General features: G+C 39.2%; 1 protein-coding gene across 2 annotated transcripts in view; it reads left to right on the top strand.

The window, feature by feature from the left end:
- Nucleotides 1-19,274, top strand: part of ZDHHC2 (zDHHC palmitoyltransferase 2) — a 55,851-nt gene extending 36,577 nt beyond the window's left edge. The window contains exons 7-13 of one of the 2 annotated variants that reach the window (XM_084877779.1): nucleotides 1,878-1,998; nucleotides 4,125-4,257; nucleotides 7,378-7,504; nucleotides 7,779-7,871; nucleotides 12,446-12,558; nucleotides 14,693-14,767; nucleotides 17,188-19,274. In XM_084877779.1, the coding sequence (XP_084733905.1) occupies nucleotides 1,878-1,998; nucleotides 4,125-4,257; nucleotides 7,378-7,504; nucleotides 7,779-7,871; nucleotides 12,446-12,558; nucleotides 14,693-14,733 (628 nt within the window). In that variant the 3' untranslated portion in view covers nucleotides 14,734-14,767; nucleotides 17,188-19,274. The remainder of the gene's footprint in view (nucleotides 1-1,877; nucleotides 1,999-4,124; nucleotides 4,258-7,377; nucleotides 7,505-7,778; nucleotides 7,872-12,445; nucleotides 12,559-14,692; nucleotides 14,768-17,187) is intronic. The other variant, XM_084877780.1, reaches the window with a different exon arrangement.
- The last annotated feature ends 4,934 nt before the right edge of the window (nucleotides 19,275-24,208 follow it).

Raw genomic sequence — 24,208 nt, 5'->3', positions numbered from 1 at the left:
TATGTGCTTGCATAAACATAGAAATTCTAAAATACTCCCCAGGAAATACACCAAAATGCACATATAAACAACAATACCTCCCTGGAAATTTCTAATCATTAATCTAAAGCTTTAACAGTTTATTTTACATAAAACTTGGCGTTACAGAGTAGAATAGCAAGTAGAATAACATGCTGTTGAAATAAGGGTTTCCACTTAGAATTTGTTACTATTTTAAGAAACATTTCTAAGTCAGGAAAGGGGTGTCTTAGAGTATTGGAAAGCCCTTGTTCTCTAACGAAGGTATTTTCTGCCTTCCCTATAACTTACCGTCCCGGTGTGCACGCTCTTTTGCCAGTCACACTGAGGGGGCCAGCCAGGTTTGGCTTGGACAGTAAGCCTGATATCCCCTGAGCCTCGTCTTCTTCAGGGAATGCTGCTGGTTGTAGGCTGAAGCACAGACCTACAGAGAATGATGGTCTCTGTTGCAGGAACAGCAGGGGGTGTCCGGTTTTCTGTCTTCTGTAGCCCTCCCGGGCTGCCTTTGCTACTGTCTGTGCACACTTTCTCCTGTAACAGGTTCTAAAGCTCCTTTACTCCTGTGAGAATGAGGTTCTTCCCAAAAAGGACTTCAGTCAATAACCTCCATTTGGTATCAGTTTTCATTATATTCATTCTATTGCTTCCCTCACTCTTTCTCCCATTTCATTCATTCTGTTCCCGTTCTCAGCTAGTAGTTCCCCCAGTCCTTCTAGTGTGAGCAGCCTGAGTCCTCCGTGCGTTCCTCTGCTGACCTTCCAAAGCACGTGCTGTCAGTGCCCACCGGGTCCCCACTGCCCACCTGAGCCCGCTGCACCTGCGGGGCAGTTCCCACGCTGCTGACGGCTCCCCACTGAGACACCTCAGTCTGCTTCTCTGCCTGAGGGCTCTGTCCCACCAGGGTGGGTTGGGTGCCACCTCACAAGGCTGGCAGTCCAGAAGTACCAGGGCATTCATGCTTCCTAAGGCCACTCTCAGTGAGGGACTGGTTATGAACACAAGCTTTTTTTGAATTTTTGCCCTTCTTGTTTCAAATAAACTGGCGGTACAGAGTGTCAACTGTGTATTTTTTGCAGAACAGCCTGTGCCTAAATGGACCCGGGCAGTTCCAACCCATTTGTTCAAAGGTTAACTACATAGTTAGTGACATGGTTCTTTTTTTTTAATTTTTATTAATTTCTTTATTGATTAAGTTATCACATATTTGTCCTCATCCCCCCATTCCCATCCTAAACCCCTCCCCACATATGTTCCCACCCCCCTGTTGTCCGTGACTACTGGTTAGGCTTACAGGCATGCACACAAGTCCTTTGGTTGATCTGTCCCCCTTACCCCCACCCTCCCCTGCCTTCCCTCTGAGTCTGACAGTCTTATCAATGCTTCCCTGTCTCAGGGTCTGTTTTTGTTCATCAGCTTATGTTGTTCAATATTTCCCCTAGATGTGTAAGATCATGTGATACTAGAAATACACTTATAAGAACTGAAAATGAGACAAGCAATAATGGATATGCTGAGAGGCAAATGAATCAGTCTGTAGTGAGTTCCTTTCTGGGCCAACAGTTCTTTTGAGTCCCAGTTTCAATGTCAAACAGTTCCTTTTGTGTACATAGTGACATGGTTCTTGATTGAGTCAAGTCATATTGCATATCAAATTTGAAAAATTTAAGCACAGAATCCCTTTTTAGCGAAACGGATATTTTTAATGTTTGTATGTGTAAAGAAATCTCACGAATTACACTTTAGATTTGCCAATACATTTTGAATGATTAAAAGCTCACCGCCGTGCTAAGGTTAGGCATATGTATACCCGTGCTGAGAATGTCAAACTCATCGGAAATGTTTTTTGTTTTTATCCACAGGGTGAACAATTGTGTTGGATTTTCAAATTACAAATTTTTCCTCCTTTTCTTGGCGTATTCTCTGCTGTACTGCCTTTTTATTGCTGCTACGGATTTACAGTATTTTATCAAATTTTGGACAGTAAGTGATTACCTTTTTGATTTTTTTTTTTTTGTATATAAAAATACATACCACCGTATTTCATTAAGGAGTTATTTCAGATACTGATTTTATAGACTTGAACCCGTTTAGAATCAGTCCTCATTATTTGCAGATTCCGTGTTTGTGAATTCACACCTGGCTGAAGTTTCTCTGTTGCCCAAAAATCAGAACTCGCAGAGTTCTGTGGCCATTTGCAGACACGCACAGAGTGGCCAGAACTTTGCGTGGCCCCGTGTCCATTCCAAGCAAGGAGAGAAAACAAGGAGACTGCCTTCTTGTTTCAACTCCCATGTGTCAACGGTGTGCTTTTCACTCTCCTGAATGCCATTCTTTTTAATTTTTTTTTTTTTGCATTGTTGTGCTTTGTGTTGGTTGTTTCTGTGTTTAAAATGCTCTTCAAGAACAGTGCTGAAGTGCTGTTGGTGTTCTGAGCACTCGTGTGAGGTGCTTTGGGGGAAAGTCTGTTTGGTGGGTAAGCAGCCTTCAGGCCTGAGTGATAGTGAGGTTGGGGTGAGCTCTGTGTCAGTGAATGAACACAAATGTTAAAAAGTTGTTGATGCTGTGGCTGATGCACAGCAAACGGGGTTATGAATGGATGTGGTGACAAAACTGTGCCGGAGGCCACAGGGCCTTCCCTGCGTTTTCCTGGGAGAAGTCAGGGCTCACGGCAGCCTTACAGAACACAACCACTGAAATAACAAGAATTGACTGTCTAAGAAGATTTTTTTTTTTTTTTAGTATTTATAAATAGAAGTGTTTTCTTTATGTGTAAAAAGATTATTTTTTAAACTATTAATCTATAATGCCCCGAATTTTTACTAGGTATTGCTCGATTAGGCTTTAGTTAATTCATTTGTTTTCTGCACTATTTACTTTAAATGCAAGCATTTAAAATTGAGTATTTTAAATATCCAAAGATACTCCTCGTGAATACCAAACAATGTTTAAAAAAAATTTTATCTCCTGCCAGCATTGCTTTATTATTTTCATAAAATTATTCTTTATTAGGTTAAGATTTTTCTAATTGCTAGAGCATTTATGTGGGATGGGTCTTTAGTCACATTCAATGCCAAAATTTATTGAGCACCTACTAAGCGCCACTCCTATCGCTAAGCACTAGGAATTCACAGGTGTGTGGACAGGCTCCCAGCATTCAAGTACACCTTCAGGGTGCAGCTGGAAGAATGGTCCCTAGTGAATGTCCGAGAGAATGTCACCCCACTCTTCTCGACCCTGTGAATGGCTTTAGTTCCAACCACAAATGTATTTGTAAAGGCGTAGCCCGCGTTTTCACTGTGAGGACTGCCCTCAGAAGCTGTTGGTGAGACACTGCCGGGTGTGGAGACAGCGTTTCCTTCTGTCAGAAGGAGACGCCTCCCAGCAGTTCTGGTGCGTCGCTGAGTGTCCGTAGCCCCAAACCTACCGTTCTAGATGGAGTCCGGGTCTCTTTGGGCAAGACACACAGTGAGAATGGCGCTGGTTCTGCTTTGCGATGGCTTCCTTTGCCACAGGGGCAGTGTGAGGTCTGTTTTACACAGGGGTTATGCTCTCCTGTTCCTCTTTGCTGGGATGCTCTTATTGACAATAAATAGCCTGAAGCATTACTGTGGATGTGTGGTTGTAGGTGTTCTTGTAGTAGATGCTGCTATTTGTAGTAAAGTAAAATATCGGTGAATATAGTAGCTAACTGTGCCAATTAACCTTCATTTTTGGCACTTTAATAAAATTATGTAATCATTTATAACTCTGTAGTATGTTATAAAACGTATTCAAGTAGTAAATTCAAAAGTAAATTTTATCATTCCTTAGACCTTGCTTCTGTTATAAGTTACACTCAGATTACCACCCTTTTTCTATGATTCAGTCAACATCCAACAAAATAAATACAAGTTTGAATATATTTTCCATATATATTCAGATTCCAGTTAACATTAATCTGGTGCTATATGTTTTTTCTCAGAGTTTTAACATAAAACCATGTATCTTTCTCCATATCTAAATTTAGGAAATATTTTTAGCAAAAAAAAAAAAAAATTCTTACTTGTAAAAGTAGGGGAATGCTTATCCCTTTGACAAAACATTTCATTTTCTTCCTTTCTTTATAGAATGGTCTACCAGATACTCAAGCCAAGTTCCATATTATGTTTTTATTCTTTGCTGCAGCTATGTTTTCTGTCAGCTTGTCTTCTCTGTTTGGCTATCATTGTTGGCTTGTCAGCAAAAATAAGTCTACATTAGGTGAGTATGCAATTTTATAGTTAAGAGAACTTAAATATATAAGTAGATACTCATCCAAAGTTGCCATATGCGTAATTGCCTACCTGTCCTGAAAGGGTAAAAATTATTCCTGTTCCCCACTTTGTTTTGTGGGAATTGACTTAGACACACACAGATTCACTCACTTCATGTAATTGTTTTACTGTTGGTCATAGGTCAAGCATTGTGTAAAGGCAGTGTGAGCAAGGGCCGAACAGCCTAATGAGTGGCATATAAAAATAACTAGACATAAAAGTAATCACACAGGCAAAGTGCCTTAAAGGAAACAAATAAGATCTTGAAGTATATATCAAGGGCTGAGGGTGGGAGAAGGGTGCCTGTTTAGATGACTGATCAGGGAAGAGCTCACCAAAATAATACATATTTAACCTAAAAAATCAGTCATGGAAAGAGCTAGAACATCTCAGGCAGAGAAAACAGTATGTACAAAAGCCTGACAGTGGTGGATGCTGTGAAAACAGTGCTTAAAAGAAAACAAATACGTAACTATAAATGCTTACATTAAGAAAGAAGAAATATCTCAAATCAATAACTTCCCACTTTAAGGAACTATAAAAATAAAAGCAGTTAACCCAAAGCCACCAAAAGTTAGGAAATAGTAAAGATTAGAGAGGAGATAATGAAAATGGAGAATTTAAAGGTAGAATATCAATGAGATCAATGAAATCAATAGTTGGTTCTTTGAAAATAAAAAATTAGACAGGCCTTTCACTAGATATAAAAAAAGAGAAAACTCAAATTATGAAAATCAGAAATTAAAGTGGGGACCACCAACTGTATAGAAATCAAAAAGGCTATAAGAGAAACCATGAACATTTGTACATCAAAAAATTAGATGAACCTAGCCAAAACTGTTTTGGCTCAGTGGTAGAGCGTCGGTCTGCGGACTGAAAGGTCCCAGGTTCGATTCCAGTCAAGGGCATGTACATTGGTTGTGGGCACATCCCTGGTAGGGGGTGTGTAAGAGGCAGCTGGTCGATGTTTCTCTCTCATCGACGTTTCTAACTCTCTCTTTCTCTCCCTTCCTCCTCTCTGTAAAATATCAATAAAATATATTTTTTTAAAAAATCAGATGAACCTAGATGAAATGTACAATTTCTAGAAACACATAACTGACTCAAGAAGAAATAAAAAATCTGAATAGACCAATAGCAAGTTAGGAAATTGAATCAGTAATCAAGGGCTTCTCTGGTAAATCCTACCAGACATTCAAGAAGAATTAACACCAATTCTTCTCAAACTCTGCCAAAAAAAATTAGAAGGAAACGTTTTCTACTTACTCTTTAAGATTAGCATTGCACTAATTCCAAAGCCAGAGAAAGACATCGCAAGGAAACGTCAATATCCCTTACGAACACAAATGCAAAAATCCTCAGTAAAATACAAGCAACCAAATCCAGCAGCATATTAAAAAGACCATAGGCCACAATCAAGTAAGATTTATCCCAGGAATACAAAGGGCGTTCACTATGCAAAAATCACCTATCACATTAATAGAGGGGGGAAAGCCACATGATTATCTCAACTGACACAAAAAAAGTGTTCGACAAAATATAATACCTTTCATGATAAAAGCACTTAGCACACCAAGAATAGGAGGGAACTTCTGTGATCTGATAAAGGGCTTTCTGAGAGCCTCACACTGATCACACTCAGCGACGAGAAAGAAGAACCTTTCCTTTAAGATCAGGAACAAAACGAGGGTGCCCTCTCTCTGCTGCTTTTAACTCTCCTGGGAATTCTAGGGAGAGAAATCAGCCGAGAAAAGGAAATAACGACGTCCAAATTGGAAAGAAAGATAAAGCGATTCTTTTTCACAGATGACATCTTATATATAGAAAGCATTAAGGGCCCCACATAGCGAAGACAACAGCCACCAAAAAATAAAAAGTTCTTACTGTTTTCAGAACTTGCTGCAAATCTACAGTGATCAAAACATGGTGGTACTGGTATAAGGACAGCGATCTTGACCAATGAAATTGAACTGAGAGTCTGGAGCTGAACTTACACATCTTTGGCCAATTGATTTTTCTCAAGGGTTCCAAGACCATTCAGTGGGGGAATGAAGAGTATCTTTGAGAGTAATATTTGTAAATCATATGTCCAAGGGCCGAGTATCCAGAATATGTAAATATTACAACTCAGCAACAACAAGACAAACAGCCCCGTTTAAACATTTGCAGAAGATTTCAATAGACATTTAAAAAGGCATTTCTCAAAAGAAAATATACAAATGGCCAACAAACACCTAAAAACATGCTCCGTATCATTAGTTATTAGGAACATCAAAATCAAAACCACAGTGCGATTCTACTTCATATTCACTTGGGATGGAGATTAAAAATAACCCACAAGCTTTGGTGAAGAGGTGGCGAATTTGGAACGTTCACGTATTGCTGGTGGGAATATAAAAGTGCAGTCAATGTGAAAACAGTTTGGCAATTCCTCAAAATGTTAAATATAGAATTATCATGTGACCCAGTAATTCCACTCTTGGGTATATGCCGGGGTGATATCCAGCAGCTAGAAGGGTTCAGGAGTCTGGAAAAGGCGCTACGTGTAATTAATAAAGAGACTAGAAATATGATATAAATGTAATTCTTGGTTTGGACAAAACCAGCTTCAAGTATATTTGGGGTTAGCTGGGGAAAAAAGTAGGATTCAATGAGATTGTAAAATGGAACATACCGACGATAAAATGCAGGCTATAGTATGTATGTATAATCTCATTTTAGTTAAAACCTATGTAGATTTGTCTATACCTATGTCCATCCACCCATGTATCTAAAAAAGAATGAGAAGATATAAATTACTTGTATTTTTTTATTTTCTAATTTTCTGCACTGCATATGTGCCTCTATAGTAGTTAAAAGGTTACTTAGAAATTAAAGTAAATGTAGTCATTGGATTAGTTTAAAACAGTATGGGCCATCTTCATTGCTGAGCTGCTGGTAGGCACATAAGGCCTCGGGGGTTAGCCATTGATTTTTGGGTGCCTTCATTTAATTCAGTCGCTTCTAAAGGTACGGGAGACCAGGTTTATGTTCATTACTCATGTGATTGCTCTGCTATCTCTTTTAGAGGCTTTTAGAAGTCCTGTATTTCGACACGGAACAGATAAGAACGGCTTCAGCTTGGGTTTCAGTAAAAATATGCGACAAGTTTTTGGTGATGAGAAGAAGTACTGGTTGCTACCCGTGTTTTCAAGGTATTTCGTTGCGAAATGTTTCAGGTATTAAACTCGTGAAAGCAATCCAGCAAAGGGACTCTGTTATTCTGCACCGGACCTCCTGTTTTTTAACGCATTATTTTATGATCCACTGTTGTACCAGTGTGGAAATAAATTAGCTCCTCCTCTCCCTGTACACACTGTAATTGATATCAGTGCCTGACACACACGTTTGGCCCGTAACGTAACTGTGTTCTGCCCGCAGACAGTCTCACTCCGTTGGCTCCGTTGTAAGTTTTTGTTTTCATTGCAGTCTAGGTGATGGCTGCTCCTTCCCAACATGCCTTGTGAACCAAGATCCTGAACAGCCGTCCACTCCTGCAGGACTGAATCCAGCATCGAAAAAGTAATCGCCTACTGTTTTTCCTATTCGACTTTCCAGTAACACGTGCTATATCCTCATATATCCTTTGGTTACATGTTTCTTGAAAAGTTTTAAGAATACAAGAGAATTCACTCCAGTGGTTTCTATTTGGAATGAAGGAGGGAGGAAAAAATCAGGAGCTTTCGTTATACTTGAAAAATTCGGTTATTCATCTAGGTGGTGGGTAAGCAGGTTGTTAATTCTCTAAACATTTTAGTTGACTGAAGCAATTATGATTTTTTTTAAAAGATGTTGTACTTAAGCCCTCGCCGGTTTGGCTCAGTGGATTGAACGTCGACGTAAAGGATCCCAGGTTTGATTCTGGTCAAGAGCACCTGCCTAAATTGTGGGCTCGATCCCCAGTGGGGAGTGTGCAGGAGACAGCTAATCAATGATTCTCTCTCATCATTGATGTTTCTATCTCTCTCTCCCTCTTCCTTCCTCTCTGAAATCAATAAAAAAAAATCTACTTAAAAAAAATTGTACTTAAAAAAAAGTCAGTCCAGATTAACTTGCCTGGCCGTCAGGTGAGCGGGTCCAGGTAGACTTTCCTCTGATCCTCCAGGGAACTTACAAAGAGATCCGGAAACTTCCCTGAGTCAGGCCTTTGGAGAACGGATGGAACCCCAGCCACCGGCTAGGCAGTTTTGTCAGCAATGTGCACCCTATTGCTGCTGCTCCTTACAGACCCCTGGGCATTATCTGAGCCATTTCTGCGGAGAGAGAAGGGGAGGGCTCTTGGGAATGTATTAAAAGTCGGGAGACTTTTGCCAGTGTTTTAAGTCTGTTTTGGTTCAAGTCTAACAAGAATCTAAGGAAAATCTGAAATTTGATTCTGACTTGGCTGCTAACTGGCAAAAGGCAAAAACTACTAAAACATTTAAAATGCTATTACGTATAGGAATAAGTTTTCACAACTAATTTTTATATCGTTAAGACAGAGTTATTTGAATATGACGTACTTCTGATTTTTAATGAAATCCAGTAGCGAAAACATAACCAGAAAAGCATTGTTAGTTAAAATTTAGAGAGTTTCTTAGCTGCCAGAATGCAGTGTGCCCAGCACCTATACTTGTGCTCCCCCTGTCTAGAGCGGACTTTTTTTTTTTTTTTTAATTATTTAATGATTTCAGAGAGGAAGGGAGAAGGAGAGAGAGAAAGAAACATCAGTGATGAGAGAGAATCACTGATTGGCTGCCTCCTGCATGCCTCTATAGGGATTGAGCCCACAACCCAGGCATGTGCCCTTAGCTGGAATTGAACCAGGGACCCTTCAGTCTGCAGGCTGATTCTCTATCCACTGAGCCAAGCCTGCCGGGGCTAGTACAGATTGCTTATTTCCAACAGTATTTATCCTCTGCAGCCTGGCTTGACCTCTGAATGCGTCTCAAAGCAGTGATCCTGGCGGCCATTCCAAATTATTTTTAACTAGAGGTGTGGTGCATGGATTTGTGCGCTGGTGAGGTCCCTCAGCCTGGCCTGCACCCTCTTGCAATCTGGGACCCCTCAGGGGATGTAGCAGTGTGAGAAGCAGCAGGCAGCCAGGCAGGAGCCTGAGCCCAAGCCCGGGCACCGCTCTCGCTCATCCTGACCCCACTGTGCCTGCCACCACCACCCGTTGGTAGCACTGCTACAGAGGCGAGAGAGGCCCACGCCGCCACAGCTGCACTTCCAGCCGTGAGCCCGGTGTCTGACGGCTGTCAGCTGAGTGTCACTCCCACTGTGGGAGCACACTGACCACCAGGGGGCAGCGCCTGCCTTCAGCGTCTGCCCCCTGGTGGTCAGTGCGCATCAAAGCGGCCCACTGTTCAGTCGCTTAGGCTTTTATATATATAGATGACCCGTGTGCATCATATATACCAGCCGGTTGGGCGGTCGGGCATACATAAAGTCAATCTCTTAGCCTTTTATATACATAGATTGTCAGAAGGTGAAACGTCTTTACCACCCCATCCCTAGAGGGAGCTATGTATAGATCAGACTCTCCGTCAGTGAGGGTTTTCAATGTGCTTCACAGGGACATTCAAAGGCACCGTAGTATTTTGGGTCATGCTCTGAGAGCTTTGGCTTGAAAATTCCTCAGGAGCTAAATGTTAGTGGTTTTCTTTACTTTAGTGCAGAAAAAATCTAGTTTTAGTTTTAGTAAGTTACTTGTTATGTTGTCATAGCTTTCATAAAATTTAACAGTGGTTTTCAATGTTTTTTATCTTTATGAAGTGATTTTTGTAGTTTAAGACTCTCTGGATTTTAGAGATCGTAACTCTCCCACTACCTGTTCCAAGGGGATTGAGAGAAAGCCAGTTCTGGCACTGTTACCTCACAAGGTGACCGTGAAAAGGTCAGGCTTCTCCTCTGTCACCTTTAAATGTCGAGATTGGATTTTGACAGCTGCAGAATTTTATAATTCCCCCTGATCAGCCCATATAAAATGTCTATGGTTATTGTTGGGATCGCTGTGCTCCAGAGCTTTTTATCTGGCTGTCTACTCAGCACTCCCACTTCAGTGTCTAAAAGTCACGGTCAGCTGAACAGGTGTAAAGCAGGACTCCTGATTCCAGCCATCCATACCCTCACGCCCACAGAAACCCGACTTCCTCATTCTTCCGTACGTGAATCAGTATTTGTGATTTCTGTCCTCCCAGGGACTCTGGCCAGAAACACTGGACTCACTCTCACTCCTTTCTTTAGTTTTCCTTTATTCCATTTGCAAAGCCTGTCAGATTCCCCCTCAAAATATTTCTGTGTCATTCCTCACATGAATTGTTTCAATTTCTTCCTAACTGACCTTCCTGATTCCATTTTCCCCCTACTCCAGTCTATTCCGTAGGAAGTCAGCCTGATCCTTTTGAAACCTACAACAGATTTTGTCGCTCTCAGGCTCACAAACCTCCATTGATTTCCCATCATACTCAGAATAAAGCCTAATGAGTGTCCTTCCCTCATTCTAATCTGGCCACAGCACCTCTCTGATGTCAGCCCTGCTGTTACTCAGTAACGATCCTTGGACACAGATCTTGGCTGTTCCTCAGATACACCAAGCATGCCCCTTATTGAGTGCCTTTGTACTTGTTCATTCCTCTTCCTGAATGTTCTTCCTCCAGAATCCTGAATGGTCTGTGCCTTCTCCTCATTCACTTTCCACTCAGATGTAACTTCACAATAGAGGCCATCCTTAAAAAGCCTTCGTAAAACAGTAACCTGCTCTGACACGTCCCTGTACACTAGTCGTCATAGCTCGTATTGTCACCTGACTTATTTTATGTTTATTTCTTTATTATTCTTCTTCCTCAGTTGCAATGAAATTTCCATGAGATCAAAGACTTTTGATGTAATAGATAATGAATATCATTAAATGAGTGGATCCAGGCCAGCAATCAATCTCCACAGAGTCCCTAAACCAGGACTTAAGTCTCCTCTACCTGGTATATGGCCTCTTTCCTGAGGAATCAAAAGAATTAGAGTAAAAGGAATGGGAGACATAGTTTTTTAAAAGGATTTACCTTTAAATTTTTAGTAAGGGTAGGTTAAAGCTGCACAAAATTGAAATATTCTTAAATTTTAGATCTGAGGTCATTGCTAAGGTCCAAAAGCATATCCTTTAAAAAATAATAGTTAAAGACAACTGAAATATGTGAAATTATTCTTGGAGGAACTTTAAGCATTTTTTTCTTTTGAACAGTATTATAATTAGTATTTCAGGATGTTCTAAAATAATAGTTTCTATGCCAATATTTGTTCTATCGAACTCATGTTATTTTAATTTATAGATATATTTTTTCATGCCATCCAATATGTCAATATGTGGCATGTATACTTTAATTTTAAAACTTAAGCTCTTTTTTAAGACTCTTTCGTTTTCCCCAGTTAAACACCAGGCTTGAAAGACCTGATAAGGTCGGATGTTTTCAACACCTCCTGCAAGATGATGCTCACGTTGTTGTTTCAGTCTTACAGAGGACAGAGACTTCTTTGTTCCAGACCAGTCGGGCCACTTTCGAAACACTGGACCAATTTTTCCTCAAACTTATCTTTCTACCATCGCCTTCATAGATGTTTTCCCATATCCACATACCACTTAAAAATAACATTTTTCTTTAATACGTTTATTTAAATTTACACTGAGATTTATTTTTAAACCAGACTTCATACCACTGTCATAAATGACAAACCAGTATCATTCGTCATAAGTATTAGTAAAATATAACAACGGAAAATTGAAAGTAAAATACTGTTAACGGCTAACTAGATTCCCTTACCCGCTCAAGTCTGAAGCTGAGACCAAGTTTTTGTATTGAAAGTGGAGATTTGCCAGGGTTAAAGGTAGTCACCTTATTGCAATCAGAATAAAAAGAGAATGGAAGAGGGAACACTTTTTCCCATTGTGAGCCAGGGTGAGATTTTATAGTAACGCATTCAATAATTGTTCCTGCGTTCCTCCAGTTCTCTTGGGTAACTCGTAGAGTGACCTCGCTCCACAGTGGTTGGAGCTCCACACTCTGAGAAACACCTCAACATTGTCAGAGTTAATGATTGTGGTGATGATTCTTCTTCTTCAGTCCTGAAAACCATCAGTTTCCTGCAAAGCCATTGAGAGACTCCCAGAGCCACCTCCTTACCGATTCTCAGTCTTGGACAGAGAGCAGCACAAACGCGGGCAAAGACAAAGCTGGTAAGGGTGTGCCTGTTTGGCTCTTTGGATATATCTTATTTTATTTTTATATATATATATTTTATTGATTTTTCTTACAGAGAGGAAGGGAGAGAGAGAGAGAGAGAGAGCTAGAAATGTTGATGAGAGAGAAACATCGACCAGCTGCCTCTTACACACCCCTTACCGGGGATGTGCCCGCAACCAACGTACATGTCCTTGACCGGAATCGAACCTGGGACCTTTCAGTCCGCAGACTGACGCTCTACTGCTGAACCAAACCAGTTTCGGCTATATTTTATTTTTAAAAGGTTAAAGTAGTGAACAGATTTTCATTATATTTCCTCTAGGGTCTTTCTTGCCTCACAGTCTGACTTTCAGTGTAAATTTAGAGTTATTTTCAGGAACTTCTATTTGGGAAGTTCTTGAATGTCTGCTAGCTCTAGAAAATCTTTGTGTGAAAGGTAGATCAACATTGTATTTGTTTTCCAGCTTAAAGAGCCAAGTCTTTATTCCTGCATACTAAACAATCGAAATAAATTCAAAGTACAATTTTTAAAATGGAAAAATGTCATCAGCTCAGACAAAAGATTGAAAAATATCTGCTGTGAAGGACTGCAAATTATGCAGTTCTTTTACCCTAAGGTTTCTAGCCAATTTCAAAATGTCAGAGTGATTGCATAATTACCATAACTTTAGCTAAATGTAATTTCTTCATAGTTCTCTTACTCTTGCTATTGATTTTAACCTTTTGATTACTTCTTTATTGGCAAAGGACGGCAAGGTTCTGAAGCCAGACAGACTTGATTTCAAATCAATTTGGGCACTGACCACCAGGGGGCAGGTCCTGCATTGACTGGTATCAGGGCGAAACAGGTTCTTCAACATCCCCTGAAGGGTCCCAGATTGCGAGAGGGCGCAGGCCAGACTGAGGGACCACACCGGTGCAGGATGGCAGGAGGTTGGCCAGCCAAGGAAAGACCAAAGGAGGGCTCCAGGTCATGTCCGGCCCATCTGGCTCAGTCCTGATTGGCCAGACCCCAGCAGCAAGCTAACTAACTAGTCAGAGTGTCAGCCCCCTGGTGGTCAGTGCACATCATAGCGACTGGTCAACCGGTCAACTATCTTCCCCCTGGTGGTCAGTGCTCATCATAGCAACCAGGTTGTTCTGTTCTGCTGTTCAGTTTATTTGCATATTAGCCTATTATTATTTAGGATAATCAGTCATATTCTCCCAAAATATTGCCTTTAAAAAGTTCTGTTCTTTTTTTTTTTGTCTCACTTATTTATTAGTTGATTCTTGTATGTGCCCTGACCAAAAGTCTTGTTCTTTTTAAAGGGTCGTGCAAAAGTAGGTTTAGTTACTCAAATGGAAAATAAATAATATAATAATTAAACATAATGATCCAAGAATAAATTCTGTGTTTTGTATATTTACAACTATAAAGCTATTTTTGCCCCATCCTGTATATTCCCTCCGAAGATTCCCGTCATTTGAGAATTCATAATTTGTTTTCTCTTCACCTTCAAACCTGCCATTCCATTTTCTGATATATGGGAAGGACAAAAATTGATGACACCTATTTGCCTTTCAAATCCATCAGTTTCCTTTGAGGCTAAGAAATGATGTATAGTTGCAGGTCGTTTTTTGGGGGAATGAAGAGACAAAGAGTTCTTTCTTTCAGAAAGGATTCATGTGTCATCTTATAGTTCTACATTAACATAGAAATGACTTCTCGGTTATTCATATGCTGTTAAGTATTTGGCTTCTTGGATTAATATTTCTTTTACTTTGATAGGTGAATGAGAAACTAAAGTTAAAAAGATGTTGTAAAAGAGAAAGATGAGGTGAGAAAGAGCTCAAAGATTAGTTTGATTAGAATGAGGTAGGTCAAGGATAATTAGGAAACAATGATTTGTGGTAATGAGAAGTGCCAGGTTCAATGTACCGTTTTCCTCAGGTATATATCCCTATGTTTACTAGTAAAGTACTTCTCCCCCTTTTTGTGTGACAGTGGTTGTGGCCTACACTGTTACTCATGTGTGTGTTTATATTACCGTTTTATTTATAAACACCCAGACCATGTATATAACAAGTCTCTGCCTATTAGTTCAAAAGCAATCAAAAAATGCTAATTCAAGTTCTTTCTTCAAGGGATGAGCAATCCTGCATTGACCATGGAGAATGAGACTTAACTCTTCAAACAAAACGAATTCCTATTTTATGAAAGTAAGTGAAGCTTTCCCTTTGTGTTTTATATTTTTGACACTTTTCTAGTTCCCAAAGGGCAAATTGTTTCCATAAACATTACTTATTTTTGAGTGATCCAAATTAAAAGATGTCTCAGCTGACCCTTGGGATTGCATTAATCACGTTGGAGACTTCTGGACATGGGCCTTACTTCAATAGTAGCTAGTACTTAGGTTAACTTGATAAGAATAAAATAAGTTGATGAACAAGCTCATTTTTACAGTAATATATTCAATGGCAAGAATTGATCCTAAAATATTGATGTTTTACATGTCAATTCTCTTATCGTTTCATAGGATTGTACAATTTAAACACAAAAAGTTTCTCTCCTTTGGGATATATAGTGGTCATGTCCTTGATTACCTGAGTCAAAGTACAAGAGAATCAAAAACCTATTATCCTCATTTTGGTCACAATAGGACCCACCCCTCAGCATGTGTCATTCTTAAAATATAGGCATTCCAAATCACTTTCATTATACCATAATTTCTGAAAACCTATACTTCAAAGTCAGTTTCTTTAATACATTACATATAAGCCTGCAGTCAATAGAAAGATATAGTAAAGACCCCCTTTGGAGCAAAGCCATAAACATGTAGACAAAACAAACAGCTGTATCTACCATTATAACAAATATAAATACATCGAGGTTATCAAAACAACTATATATAAGCTTCAATCTAGACTCCTAAAGTCTATGAGAAAGTAAGGCAGTTGCAGCTAAAACAAATCATTCATGTCAAAACACTTCATGGTTGTCTGAGTGTGCTTTTTTAGTTTCTGCATTTTTTTTTTTTTTTAACCCATTTGAACCCTCAAAGTCTGTTTTTTAAAATCTTCTAAAATTTGTTTTGTTTTGTTTTAATGAGTAGCTCTCTAGTCACGGCAAAACACTGATCTGGCCATTTGCCGGTTGACTGTTTGGTCCTGGATGATTATATATTATAGTAGAGTGAATCAGATTAATCACAAGGATGGGGAGAGGAGTGAAAATTTAATCTTCTTATAAGGTTAAAGGGCAAAGACACTTTGCCAAAGACCAGATATGTAGTAGGTTCTAAATAAGGATTTTGTAAATACGTGGTAAAATAACGTTGTTAAAATAACAAGTCTCACAAAAACTTGATTTTATTACATTTGAATACAAGACATAATGGTCTTAATAACCAGAGGACAGCATAAATCATCTGCTTTGACAATAGAAAAGTCATTTTCTGATGTCATACCTTTCATTCTGTTGATATAACCAGTGACAGTAAAATGTTTCCCTGGTACTTGGAATTTATTTACCTTCTACAATTGAAACTTTGTAGCCTGGAGTGGAGCCAAGCCCCCTGCTGGATCCATGGCTGCTGCCATTTATGTTTGGATCTGTTTACCTTCTATAATTAAAACTTTGTATCCTTGAGTGGAGGCGTGGGCCTGCCAGAGTGTGTGGAAAGCTTGGCTTCCTCCATTGCTGGGGAAACCCAAGCCTCCCTTCTGGTAGCCATCTTGGTTGGGTTTATTTGCATACTTGTTCTGATTGGCTGGTGGGCGTGCCTGGTGGGCGTGGCAGAGTGATGGTTAAGTTGCTTATTACTCTTTTATTAGATAGGATCAGCATCTGTCCCAGATAATTATAATGTAGCTAGACCAATAGTAGTGCTAAAGTAGAGACTTAGTTTAGGCTATTCAGCCTTCCCTCTTATAAATTATAAACAAAAATTGCTGTGCTTCTATGCACATGAAATTTCAGACGTATTTCCTTAAGTCCCTCTTCTAACTCATCTGTCACTTCTCAGACAAATGCAGAAGAAGCCTCTCAAATTGGGTCCCAAACCAGTACCATTGCCCTCACCTGAGAGCTTAATAGAAACGCTCAATGCTGGATCTCACTCTAGTCCTACTGAGTCAGAATCTGCATCTTCTGCATTCTAACAAGATCCTCTGGCCTTGGGTATGCGCATTATAGTTTGAAGGCATTGATGTCGAGGGCTATATATATTCAAGAACACATCGACTGAGTCTTCTAGTATATTGTAGAAAACATTTAATTTTGAACAAGGGATGTTATTACAACAATGAGTTTGAGTGATGAGTTGTTGTTTTTTATTGTTTTTAAAATAGTTCACACAGGGACCGGTTTGGCTCAATGGATAGAGCGTCGGCTTGGGGGCTGAAGGGTCCCGGGTTCGATTCCGGTCAAGGGCATGTACCTTGGTTGCGGGCATATCCCCAGTAGGGGGTGTGCAAGAGGCAGCTGATTGATGACTCTCTCTCATCGATGTTTCTAACTCTCTATCTCTCTCCCTTCCTCTCTGTATAAAATCAATAAAAAATATATTTAAAAAAATAAAAATAAATAAATAAATAAAATAGTTCACACAGTAGTTTCATGTTTTCTCTTTCATTTCTAGGTATCAGTGGTGCAGATGGATGAAGAGGCTCCCCACAGGAGGGCGCCGTTGACCAGTCCTTCCATGTCCCTGTGGCTGGATGTGCAGAAGATGCATTGATTCGTTCTCTCCAAGCTGTTGCTTAAAACATCACCTTATCCAAACCAGGATACAGATTGTCTCATCTTAACACAAATTTCTGTGAAATACTAAAAATAATTGTGTCTTATGGATCAAGGGCAAAAATACCTTCGATCATAAAAACTTGGAGTAAACTCATGGGCCAGTTTTCGCCCAAATAATTCGGTAGCACAATTAAAACACAGTGGTCATCCAGAAAATTAAGATGAAGAAACTGAAGTTGAGAAGAGTCCTAGTCACATTATAATGATAAGTTTATTCATAAAACCTGTTACCTACGAAAACATGGAGGTGGCCAATCAGACTCCTTTGTTTATTCCTTCTGATGTCAACCCAACTTCACCAGATGGAGTGAATTCATTACAAAGTTCCAAATGACCTACAGTTGAAGATCCCTGCTAGAAAATATGATCATTGATGCTCGAACTCACTGATAAGCAACTCACTAGAGAAGAATACATTTCTATTACATCTGTAATATGTTTTCATCTCTTATCTTCTTAAATTGGGGGAAATCTATAACAATTATGAAAATCGGTTTATTTTTTTATGATACTCCTTAGCCAGTTTGGCTTAAAAAAATTTTTTTTAATGTTTTTATTGATTTTAGAGAGAGAGGATTTTAGAGAGGAAGCGGGAGAGAAACATTGATACAAGAAACATCCATTGGCCGCCTCCACGCTCCCTACTGGAAATCAAGCCCACAACCCAGGCATGGATCCAGCAACATTTTGGTGCATGGGATGACACTCAACCAACTGAGCCACACTGGCCAGGGCTTAACATTTTTTTAAGTTTTTTATTTTTATTTTATTTTTGTTGAACATAGCAAAAATATCTAATTTCTGTTAAGAATTCCAGATGGGCCAATCGATTAATCCTCCATTTATATCGATATTATTTCTGTGTTCTCATCAAAGGTATGATAGTTTATATAATTCATCATCTATTAAGATTAAATGATGCAAATAAAAAATTATACACTTTTGGAAATTTAGTTAAACATAAGTAAATGGTGTGCTGTTTGGAAATTGAGTTTCAGATAAACTCAAGTGGTGTGTTTGTTGATGCCAAAATGTTCGGCTTCAGTAAATATACTAAGAAGCTCTTGTGCCTTGTATGCACTATTTTTTTTAAAAAATTTTATTTACTCTTTTTTTGTTGAAATGTAAGTTTTGTAAATGTTAGTGATTAGAATAAGCTGTGTACATTTTTTTGGTATTGATTTTCAGAATTTAAAGCAAATTACCTTTTAAAAACTACACAGCTAAGGAACTGGTATTTAATCAAAGAGAAAAATGGTATTAAACTTCTCAAATTCTGAGTTAGACAAAAATTTGACACAAAATAGGTTAGAAGGCCAGAAGATAATGGAGTAATAATAGATCCTTGTAATTACTCAACCTTGCTAAAAATACAGAGTTTAAAATGAGTTAATGGAAGAATCAGTCCAGTCCATTTTCTAGGTCATTTGAGTGCAATTATTTGAACAATAGGATGGCAATTTGTTTTTGTGTGTGTGTTTTCCCCCAGATCTTTTTAAAGCTAAATATTTTAATCTGACAATCTGCTTCAAGAAATTTCATAAGATATATTTTTACTTTTAACTTAAAGCATTTTTTGGTCATTTTTCATTACCTGAAGTGCCAGGTTGGAACCTATAGCTACTGTTTGAAGTCTTAGGGGCAACAGCATTATGTGACATATTAAGAATGATATGCAACCAGATATTTTTCAAAGCACAGTACTATTGCTGTTTTTATCGGAATAGGATTGTTAGATGTTCCCTCTTGTCAAACTAGAAGCCAGGGGGGGAAGAGGGAGATTTTTATTCTTTACCTTGCTAGAGTACTGTTCACTTCCCCATTTAGGCCTTTCGTGTAATTATTGAAATACATAAAGCCAATACACATTAGATTCGGATTTGAAAACACTTTTAAAAATAAAAAATTTTCATTAAGTTTCAATGGTTCCCTTTTTCTTTCATATAGTAAGTAATCTTTAATGGTTTTTTGTTTTGTTTAGTGGGGTTGGGGTTACAGTTCTAGGGGGTTATACTTTTTAAAGATGGCATATCTTATTAGATGTGCAGTATAAGTTTTACTTGAGTGAATAAAGCATACTTATGAGCTATCCCTATTGGTTAACTCTTTGCCATTGTTCAGTGAAAGGAGGCTTGGGTTTTCAAAGACAAGTTAAAGAAAAATTGCATCTGAGTACATTGGTGAGACATTCAAAGCAGTGCTTATCCACGAATTCCCTGCTGTTATCCAGTAATAAAGTCTGGTTGATCGCCTTTGCTAGCTGTGTATGTGAAGTTGCTCTGCACGACCATCTGAATTGCTTCACAGACAGACACACGGCTTCCAATAGTCTACCAGAGTTCGCTACTTACTACAGGCAAAATTCATGTCTGTAACCTGGTCGTAGCACAGGTTTTTGAGGAGAAATGGATGACAAGATGAGATGATTACTCATTAGTAGTTCAGTGATTCAGAGGACAATTGGAACAAACTATAAAATTCAAGTACACCGTAATCAACAGACAAGTATTGGAAATGCGGCATATGTCTGAAAAAACTGTCGTCGTTAAGAAAATCAAACACAAAGGATTTATAAACCATGTTCATAAAAACGTAAGCTAGTAATCATGCTCAGAAGAACTCATGAAGAAAACTTACTCCATTATAAACTAGCAAATTTTGAAATACATGTAAACCGGCTGAACTGATTCTGAAGTTATACTATGTCTTTAGTATGCACATCTTATTATCAAATATCTATATCCATCTATATATAAAAAGAGGTAATATGCAAATTAGTCCAGGACGCCATGACATGTCGCGACCGGACAGGAGGAGGTTGTCTGTGCAGGTGAGGCCCAGAGTGGGGACAGAGACAGAGGCCTGCCTGAGGCGGTGCGGCAGCTCTGGTGGCCCAGAGTGGACACGGGGGCTGGTGGGGGGCTGAGCTGCCGTGCTGGCTCGGACAGCCCCAGAGTGGACACAGGTGTGTGTGTGTGTGTGTGTGTGTGTGTGTGTGTGTGGCCGGGGGGGGGGGGTGGGGGTGGTGGAAGTCAGGCGCAGGTCTGGGTTGCCCACGGCACCAGTCAGGCCTGACTCCTACAGTGGCCTGCAGGGTGCCTCCTCATGCACTGGGCCACCAGTCAGGCCTGACTCCTACAGTGGCCTGCAGGGTGCCTCCTCATGCACTGGGCCTCTAGCTTACTTACAAAAGTGATAGTTCTAATACCGTTATGATTTTTTTAAACCCAATACACAAACCACATAAATGGTAAGTGTAGCAAATCCACTTGCCTGGAAACCATAAAGAAGGTATTCGGTGTGACTATCCCAGCTACTCTTGACAACAGATTTCAATCTGCTAACGTTTTGTCCGCAGTGACATGTTTGGACAGTGGATTTGCACAGAGAACGTGTCTCCAGGTAGGATCCTCCCGCAGAAAACATCTATCCTGCTTTCACACCCCCGGGACCAATTTAGAACCCATTTCCTCTTCCCTGTGGAAGCAGACCACATACACCCTAACTGCTTGTTACTCTTTACAGACATACCGCTAGGATTTTTTTTAAAGGTCTTGGTAAAAATTCAGATTCTAATTTTCATCGACATTTTAGCAATTTGATCATGTTACTTATTAAAAGCATTAAGCACATGCTAACAGTTTGTTTTTTTATATTTTAAAACTTAAGCAATCTGGTCCCAATAGATTTCCATTATATATATATATATATATATATATATATATATATATATATATATATATATATATATATATATATATATATATATTAATTTTTTACTAAAGGATCTTACCTGGTTTCAGAACCAGGAAGTTGTGTTACACTTTATAATGGTCCCTTTCCTCTGCCAGGATGGGCTTATTCATTCCTGTACAGAAAGGTAGCCAGTGGCCATCCCTGGGGATGAATTCCAGCAGGCTTGTTTCAAACGAACTTTGTGGATCACAATTATGAACATGCAGAGGCTCTGAAATAAATGTGTTGTTTTTTTATCCTCAAACAAGAGGATGTGAGTCAAGAGGATGCTCTACCACAATGCTGGAATCTAGGCTGAGAGCCCAATCTCTGACACGCTTTAGTTGTTATACCAACGAAAAGTTCAAATACAATCTGGGCAATACCAATAGACTTGATTCCACTTGCAGCCCTTTCCCCCTGCAGGAAAGTGCCAGCAAAAACAGACAGAAATAGCTGGTGACCATGCCCAGTGATCTTTGTTTTTGTTTTTTTTTCTTCACATAAACTTTATTTTTTTAAAAATAGAATTTATTGGGATGAGATTGGTAAATAAAATATAGGTAGCTATACAATTCTACAATATATTATCCATATATCATATTTCGTGTTTATCACCCCAAGTCTCCTTCCATCCCCATTTACCCTCTTTTAAAAAATTTTTTTTAATTAATTATCTGTGTACATATACCATTGCCCTCCCCCTCAATACATACCCTCCCTCCCCAGAGTTTTGCATGTATACAAGTCCTTCGGTTGATCTCTTATCTTCCTCAGATCTCCCTACCCTCCCCGCTGTAATTTGACAGTCTGCTTGTTGCTTTACTGTCTCTATATCTCTTTTGGTTCATCAGTTTATAATGTTCTTTATTATCCATAAATGAGGTCATGTGGTGTTTCTCTTTCATTGACTGGCTTATTTCACTCAGCATGATGATCTTTGTTCTTATTCATAGCCAGTACTCAGTATTTCCATATTGTTACAGTTGGGGGCGGGGAGAGATGGCTAAGATTATTCACCTGCTGAATTGAATTGAGTACTACTCAAACCACAGAGGGCCTTCTGATAAGTGACTTTAAACTCTGACATGCTACATAAAGGAGCTCATTGCTCAAAGAATGAGACTATTTCATGGTTTAGGTTGCATCTTCCAGGGAAGGTTTAGCAGTGTAAGGAGCTCAAGTAAATTTATCAATCCTTAATAGCCGTCAAGGGTGCTTAATTACAAAGAGAAACATGTGCCAAAGTAGAATTGTGTTGATGCTGAATTTGACTCAGTTCAGTTTTGTATTGGGCTAGGAAAGTAAGGCTGCTGACAAAGTTTAGGCTTCATGTCCCTTTCTATCATCATGTAGAGCCTTTTAACGCCTGGTATTAAAAGTATCTTAAATGAGTTAAACGTTTGTATGAAAGTTGAATATTTAAAAAGGCAACCTTGCCCTGGCTGGTGTGGCTGTTGGTTGGAGCGTCGTCTTGTACACGGAAAGGTCTCAAGATCAATTCCCGGTCAGGGCATATCCCCAGGTTGTGATTTCAGTCCCTGGTTGCGGGTATTTGAGAGGCAACTGATCTATGTTTTTCTCTCACATTGATGTTTCTCTCCCTCTTCCTCTCCCTCAAAATAATAAACATATCTTTGGGTGAGGATTAAAAAAAGCAACCTTAATTACATTAACTATTCTTAGTGTAACATGGAATATATTTTAAAGTTCTTTAAAAACCACATATAGGCAGGAAGTAGAAGTGGCTGAGCCCAGAACAGTTAGAAAGAACCAACGAAGGGAAGCCTGTCTACATACATGCAGCTAAAGCTTGACTATGTACTTTGTTTGATCTCTGCGGTAATAAAGCTAATAATGAACAATGCCAGTTCTAGTTTAGAAGGAAACAAATTAAGGTGTAAGACACAAGTGGAAGGAGCTCCTGCCAAACCAGAGCAGCTCAGTACATTTTCACAGGTTTTTAAACGTGACCAACTAAACTTTGTCCTGGCCCATGCAGGTTTTTACCACCATCAGTTGTATCACATCTTAGATTCCACTTCACGTTGTACTGACTTACTAGCTTCTCAACTTCTTTGAACATACTTATACCTGCAATTAACAAGTACTATTACTAGAAACTAATTCTTCAGTCACTTCAAACTCTGTATTGGTTTCCCAACAGCTGGGCAGTATTGACTCTTTAACAAAGAAAAACACTCAAAATCATTTGTCTTGCTTCATAATTATTTTATTTTAAAAATATATTTTATCGACTTAAAAAGAGGGAGAATCATTGATTGGATGCCTCCTGCATGCCCCCTACTGGGGAATCAAGCCCATAACCAAGGCATATGCCCTAATCAGGAATCAAACCATGATCTCCAGGTTCTTAGGTTGGTGCTCAACTACTGGAGCACATAGGCTGGGCCCATTAACTATAATTTTTTATGCAATGTCCTCACTCTTCAAGCAACTGTTCTCATCAAAAGGCTCATCATTCCATTTCCTAGAGACACACTCTATGGGCTACTGCATCAGAGGTGATGGAACTCACCACCAGTAAATGGCCTTGCTTGGCTTACACATGAGCCACTTGCAAACTGACTTCGGTTGCAGCACCTCTTCATTTTTTAAGAAATTATGCTGTGATGCGTTGTCAAGTTTCTAATTCTGTTGCTTTCCCATGAATTGGGAATAAGACGAGGAGCTTTAGGCTGGTCATGATGTTGTATTTCTTGGGACAGTTATTGTTGCATGATATAAACAGTATTTTACCATATCATTTAATAAGATAATGCATACTTCAAGGTGCCTTAAAAGCACACCGTTCAAAGTGCACTTTCCATATTTTGACACAGTGGGTGTAACAGAAGAATAAAAAATATTGTGGTACACTCCAAATGATTGTATATAAATAATATTGTGGTACACTCCAAGCAGAAATGCAAAGTGAAAAGAATGCTATGGGCTGTTTCTATACTAAGCTTCCCCACTGCAGTGCATAAAGGAGTGTGGCTACATCCCAACCAAATTTATGGGCACTAAAATTTAGTTTTCATATAATTTTCACATCAGAAAATAGTTTCTCCCCAACCATTTAAAAATTGTAAAAACCATTCTCATCTCACTGGCCTACA

The sequence above is a fragment of the Pipistrellus hanaki genome (assembly GCF_964339955.1).
Source record: "Pipistrellus hanaki genome assembly, chromosome: 3".
NCBI lineage: Eukaryota > Metazoa > Chordata > Mammalia > Chiroptera > Vespertilionidae > Pipistrellus > Pipistrellus hanaki.
This window is presented reverse-complemented; position numbering and strand designations above follow the sequence as displayed.